Below are 5,566 nucleotides of genomic sequence, written 5' to 3' on the forward strand. Positions count from 1 at the left end.
GAGGATCCCCTTATCAGGAAAAATTCAGACTTATCTTGCTGTTTTTGTGTTTGTTCGGCGTTCAAGTCGTTGCCTTTTGCGTGTTTGTCTATGGAAGGACCGGTCATACATTCTGCTATGCCGCGTTGACTCACGGGCTTGACCTTCTTACGGCCCCTCATATCTATTTTATGATAGATAATACTAAGTTCTGCACACTACGGAGCAATCTGGCAGCAATGGACGTTTTTGGCTGAAGGAATGAAAATGTACGGATCGGCCTCACTTTGTTCCTTATTTCCAAAGGCCAAAAAGGCCTCTTTATTCCTTAAAAGTAATATATTACTTAAAAAAAAAACACTGGTGCCAGGGTCTAATAACTGTATGGAAATTTATTTGATAAAAGCTGAGGAAAGAGTGTCTGGTAACCTAATGATGAAGTTTATAGCTTCAAAACTGTGCAAACCTGCCTTTTGGGGGAAATTTCTGCACCCTGCCGTATGGCTGCCATATCCATGATGAAGAATAGAGTTGAACTTCTGCAACGGGTACAACGGAAGGACCCGTGGTACCCGTGGCGTTTGCCGACCTCTGGACATGGGAGTAAGTGCGTGTTATAAATACATTTTTTAGGTAGTCCGCCATATGTGTCTGCCAATTGGAGGTAATAACTCTGCCACCCTGCAATCCTTACCACAAGGCCGAAAGCCCCGCAAGCTGTGGTCACGCTACTCGAAAGTCAACCCAAACTCACAACGGAAGATGACGACCAGCAGCTTCTTACAAGGTGCCGAACTGCACTAGTTATCTTTTCTTAAGAGGAGTAGGATATAGTGAGCGTGACCAAAGAGAAAAGGAACCAAACCCTAGCTGGTAAGAGGTAACTCTAGGGTAACGAATTTCAAAGTGTAGACTAAACATGTTCCGCACATTGTAGGTGCCAAATTAGGCCCTCAATCGGCCAGTCCCATCCAGTTTCCAGTCCCCGTGAAATAGCCAACGGCTGCGGGACATGCACGGCCGTCCCCCCGGCTGCACGTTCCTCCCCGCACTGTCGCCACCTGCCATCTGCATAGGTACCCTTGACCAGGCAGTCCAGTATTTATTGTGCAGGTTCAGCAGGGTGTTGTTAATTTGTACTCGCGTACTCATGTTCAATTCGTCACTTGCTTCATCTCTGTCGGCAGCATGAGTATAATAAGCAGATGAATCTCCTAGTCCCCTAATGTACGCTCGGCTGAATCGAGCAAAGTTAAAGTGTGTGCTGTGGCCCAGAGAGGAAGGGAGAGCGAGGGAGATCCAAGGGAGACCAAGGGTGAACCGAAAGGATGTACGCCGAGAGGGGGAATAGGCAGCACTAGCAGCAGCGGTCCGTGCATGGTGCAACACTGGTCCGAACAGTAGCTGTTGAACAGTAGCTAGCACCGTTTTATCACCCCGCCACCACCAACCGTCCATCACCATGTCGTGAAGCCCTCACACACATCCTGCAGCAAGAAAACGTGAATCCACCAAATGCAGGCCTACAGGTCTACAGGTCTCGGTCCAAAGCACACTTCTCCCACACACCACAACCCCACCACCAGCACAATCATAAGTGGCGGTTCCCTGCTGCACGCCCTCGCTGCTTTGGGTCATGGCGCACAGGCAGCCTACACTAGCCAGCAAGACTTCGACGTGTGGACGGAACTGGTGCAGGCGGGTGTGGAGCTGTACCTCCGTAAAGCGCCACGGCACATCGTGGCGTTCAGCAATGCGGACCTGGAGCCCATCTTAGATGCTTTGGCACATCAGGATCTGTGGCGCTTTCAGTACCTGCTGTGGCAGCGTCTGCTGGCCCACATTCCCACCTGGGACTCGATGCAAGTACGTACGGGGGGCTGAAGGGAAGCCCAACCCAGCAAACCCAGACACAACGAGAGAGGGGCGGTGGGGACAAGGTGGCCATGGGCAAAGGAACCCAGCAAGAGAAGCGCAAGGGGACATAGGAGCTGGATGAGGCCGGGCCTGGCAGGACAGCACAGGACATGGGAACGGAACTGAGTGCGTGTTGATGGGCTATGGATATCCAGTCCTAGGAACACCAGGAAGCTCTGCTGGGGGGGTGGAGTTTCCGTCGTGCGTTATAGCTTTGCTTTGCACGGTGTTTTCACCAGTCCACTGCAGCGAGGTGGCAAGGCCAGCGGGAAAAGTTTAGGACCAGACCTAACAGAAACTTAGACTAACGCGCGCCATGTTGAGTGATTACACCTGTGGTCTTTTTGTGTTTTTCGCCACCTGGGTGTTGTGCCACTGCCGTGTCTATCCGTTTCCACGTCTCCTAGGACTTCTGCAGCGTCATTCATGGGTGTGAGCTAGCAGCGCAGGAGGCCACGACGGCTGCTACAGCCGCCGCCGCCGCTGCAGCGGCTGGAGCGGGACTGGGTGGTGGCAGCGTGGGTGTAGCTGGGGATGTACCGGCCGACGGAGTACTTGCCGACATGCCCGGGAGCTGGTCCGCGGACATGCACGGCTCACATGGTGGTTTTGTACCTGACATCGTCACTGCTGGATTCAGCGAGTGCGCACGCATACGTCAGCGTGTTCACGGAGCCCGAGGCCTCGCCGCCTCCACTCTCAAACGTAACTGGATCTACCGTACACGCCTTCACCTCCTCTGCCCCCGCCACCGCCGCCGTCGCTGCCTTACCTGTACCAAGCATAACCGATATGCAACGGTCACTCCCACTCGGCGAGGGGGCTCCCTCAGCCGTATTGACAACCAGCCGCGGGTTGACGGTGGAAGGCAGGCCAGCGGTGCCGCCGCCAGAGCTGCTGGACGCACCGAGCGAGGCACGGGAGGTGGAGGTGGCGGCGGGCTGCACCGTCGCGGCCCATGCGACGCCGGGGCTGCCGCCGCCACCGCCCCGGCCGCCAGGGGTACCACCTCTGGTACTAGGACTAGGGCTAGGGCTCCCCGTCGGGCTTGCCGGCGGAAAGACCGCCGACGCGGAGAGGTCCTGACCGCCGCCTGCACTGCAGCCGCGGCTGCTGGTACTGTGATGGCTACCAGTACTGAGAAGTCGCCGAGGAGACATCGGCGAGACTGATTTCGCGCTAACCACCAGGGCGCCCGCTGGTAAGCCGCTGCCGCCGCTGCTGCTGGTGCTACTGCTGGCGCCGTCACCGCCGCCGACGGTCCTCGGCTTGATGCAACTACCCTCACCACCGCCGCCTTCGCTACTTTTGGGGCCACAACTGCCGCCGCCGCCGCTGCCACTGCCGCCGCCGCGACGAATACCTCCCCGTTCACTGCCCCTGCTGGCGTTTCTGCTAATGCTGTCCCTACGGCCGCCTTCATGTTTATTGCCGTCGCTGTTGCCGCACTCCATAGGCCAACCAGGTAGCATGGCTGTGATAATCTCCCCGCCGCCGCCGCTGCCGCCGCCGCCGGTGCCGCTGCCGCGGGCTCCGTCCTCTTCCTCGGCCGCATCGGCGGCGCCAGCACCATCGCCATCTACGCCCTCGGCGACCGGGCCGGCGACGCCGATCAGTAGCGTCGGCACCGTCAGCCCCCTTGCCGCCCCCGTTGACGTCAGTCGCATCTGGGATCAGATCCTCGCCCCGCTTCGACATTCCGCCCGCCTGAGGTGGCGACTTGAGCTCCTCAGCCATGAGCATTGACGGCGCCGCCGCTGCGCCGCCGCGTCCCGGTGCCATTTCCACCACCGCTGTGGCATGAGGCTGCATCCGCTGGAGCTCCCAGAGGTCAGCATTCGGCTACCGCCAGCAATCCATGCGACAGGGAGGATGCGAACAGCCAATAGGGTTGCCGATTGCTGGAGAAGGGAGAAAGCGGGAGAGGAAAAGGTATACACCAACAACAAAAAGGCAGGGACACGTCATTCGCTAGCAGGTGGGCTAGCGGTCCAGCCTAGCCCAGCCATGCAGGAGTGCAGGGGGCATTTTCATCCTCGCGCCCTGACTTGACCCACCTCAGGCGAGCACGGCACCCCACCCCACCCCACCGCCGCACATACCTTCCGCCACATCCACCGCAGGAAAAAGAGCGGATGCCGTCTCGCCCCGGTCCCGTTATTCAGAACCTGCGGGAACAGCCGCCGCAGCCGCAGCAGGAGCAGGACTGTGAGCATCAGTTGATAAGTGCGCACCGTGTTTTCCCCCATAATTCCCGGCTTCTCATTCCTTACAGGTACACCACCGCCTGTTCACCTGCTCAAAGTACCAGCCCAGCGCTATGAACAGCGGCCACTCCGCCAGCAGAGACACCCACACGCTAAGCATGCCATTGCCGGGGTCGCGCAGGTTGGACCACTTAAGACCCGGGAAGGTGGCGAAGACGGCCCGGGTGGAGTACTCGGAAAACTCGAACAGACCGCGGTACAGCGCAAAGCCGGGCACCAGCTGTACGACAAGCATGTACGACTTGTCCTGCTGCATGAGCGAGCGCAGTAATAGCTCGCCAATGAGGCCCGATGCGAAGATGTACAGAACGGCCACGACGGTTGCCATACGGGAGGAGGAGAAAAAGGAGGAGATCATGAACACGAAGGCGAGCATGTTGTTGCCGAAGATGAAGAACAGCACGGCTTGTATGGCTGCAGCGGGTGGGGGAGGGAGGGGCGGCACATCGCGAGCGCGGGGGTGGGTTACTTCAACAAGTTGTGAGGAAAGAGATGACCCAGAAACGAGTCGGCGACAAAAACTAACAAAAACGCGCACCGGAACTTTTGCTGTTGGCCAATGCCAATGTTTTTTTTGTCGTAACGGCGAAAATGCATGCCCCGCTGAGCATCCTGGCGCCTTCGTCGAGCATTGCGAATGCAATGCTGCTGCTGATGCACGTATATGCGCACCAACGCGCGAGATATAATCCTTAGAGCAGCCGCAACTTACGAACCGCCATCAACCGAATCATTAACGAATTGAACTGCCCTGCAAGGGTCCCGCGGCTGGTTGAAGCAGCAGCTTCTGGAGCTACTCACAAAAGGGCGTGGTGGTGAAGACCTTGAGCCGTATCAACGTCCCGAACACGACGAAGAATACCATGTAGACTATGTACCTGTTAACGGACATGGAGTAACCAAAAACAGGCCAAGTTTAAAGGTCCAAACTAGGACACGAAACCATCGCTCTCGCGGAAGGGTTTCGCCATTATCATTGACTGTCGTTGACTAGTCAGGTGTTTACTTTTTTGAACGTGAGGGGGAAGGGAGTAAACCGGGCGAGGGAGCTAAAGGCGCGGCGCACATACACACGCACACATACACACACACCTCAGCCCACCACCGCAAGGAACCCCCCCTGCTGCCCTCCTCCCCCCTCCCGACCCCGGCCCTGAGCGCCGCCCTCCTGCCCTTCCCCCCCGGCCAGTTAACTACTCACACCATGAGGTACCACAGGTACGTCACCAGCCAGTACGCCCCGTCACCCAGACCGTGCATCTTCATGATCATTCGCAGGCGCTTCTCCTTCTCATACACCAGCTGCTGCAGCAGCGACGGCAACAACATCTGGACCACCCACCTGTGCGCATGGGGCGAGTAGAAAAGAATAAGGCGGTCAACAGCAGCAGCAGCAGCAACAA

The 5,566-nt window shown here is 57.7% G+C and overlaps 1 protein-coding gene across 1 annotated transcript in view; it reads right to left on the reverse strand.

Annotated features, from left to right (window-relative positions):
• Positions 1-1,193: 1,193 nt before the first annotated feature.
• VOLCADRAFT_101115 (uncharacterized protein) overlaps positions 1,194-5,566 on the reverse strand; it is a gene marked incomplete at both ends in the record, with an annotated part of 6,246 nt that continues 1,873 nt past the window's right edge. The window contains 9 exons of the mRNA XM_002959570.1: positions 1,194-1,243; positions 1,560-1,695; positions 1,830-1,986; positions 2,497-2,793; positions 3,467-3,738; positions 3,954-4,064; positions 4,192-4,577; positions 4,965-5,041; positions 5,365-5,505. Coding sequence (XP_002959616.1) covers positions 1,194-1,243; positions 1,560-1,695; positions 1,830-1,986; positions 2,497-2,793; positions 3,467-3,738; positions 3,954-4,064; positions 4,192-4,577; positions 4,965-5,041; positions 5,365-5,505 — 1,627 coding nt within the window. The remainder of the gene's footprint in view (positions 1,244-1,559; positions 1,696-1,829; positions 1,987-2,496; positions 2,794-3,466; positions 3,739-3,953; positions 4,065-4,191; positions 4,578-4,964; positions 5,042-5,364; positions 5,506-5,566) is intronic.

This window comes from Volvox carteri (genome assembly GCF_000143455.1).
Source record: "Volvox carteri f. nagariensis unplaced genomic scaffold VOLCAscaffold_376, whole genome shotgun sequence".
NCBI lineage: Eukaryota > Viridiplantae > Chlorophyta > Chlorophyceae > Chlamydomonadales > Volvocaceae > Volvox > Volvox carteri.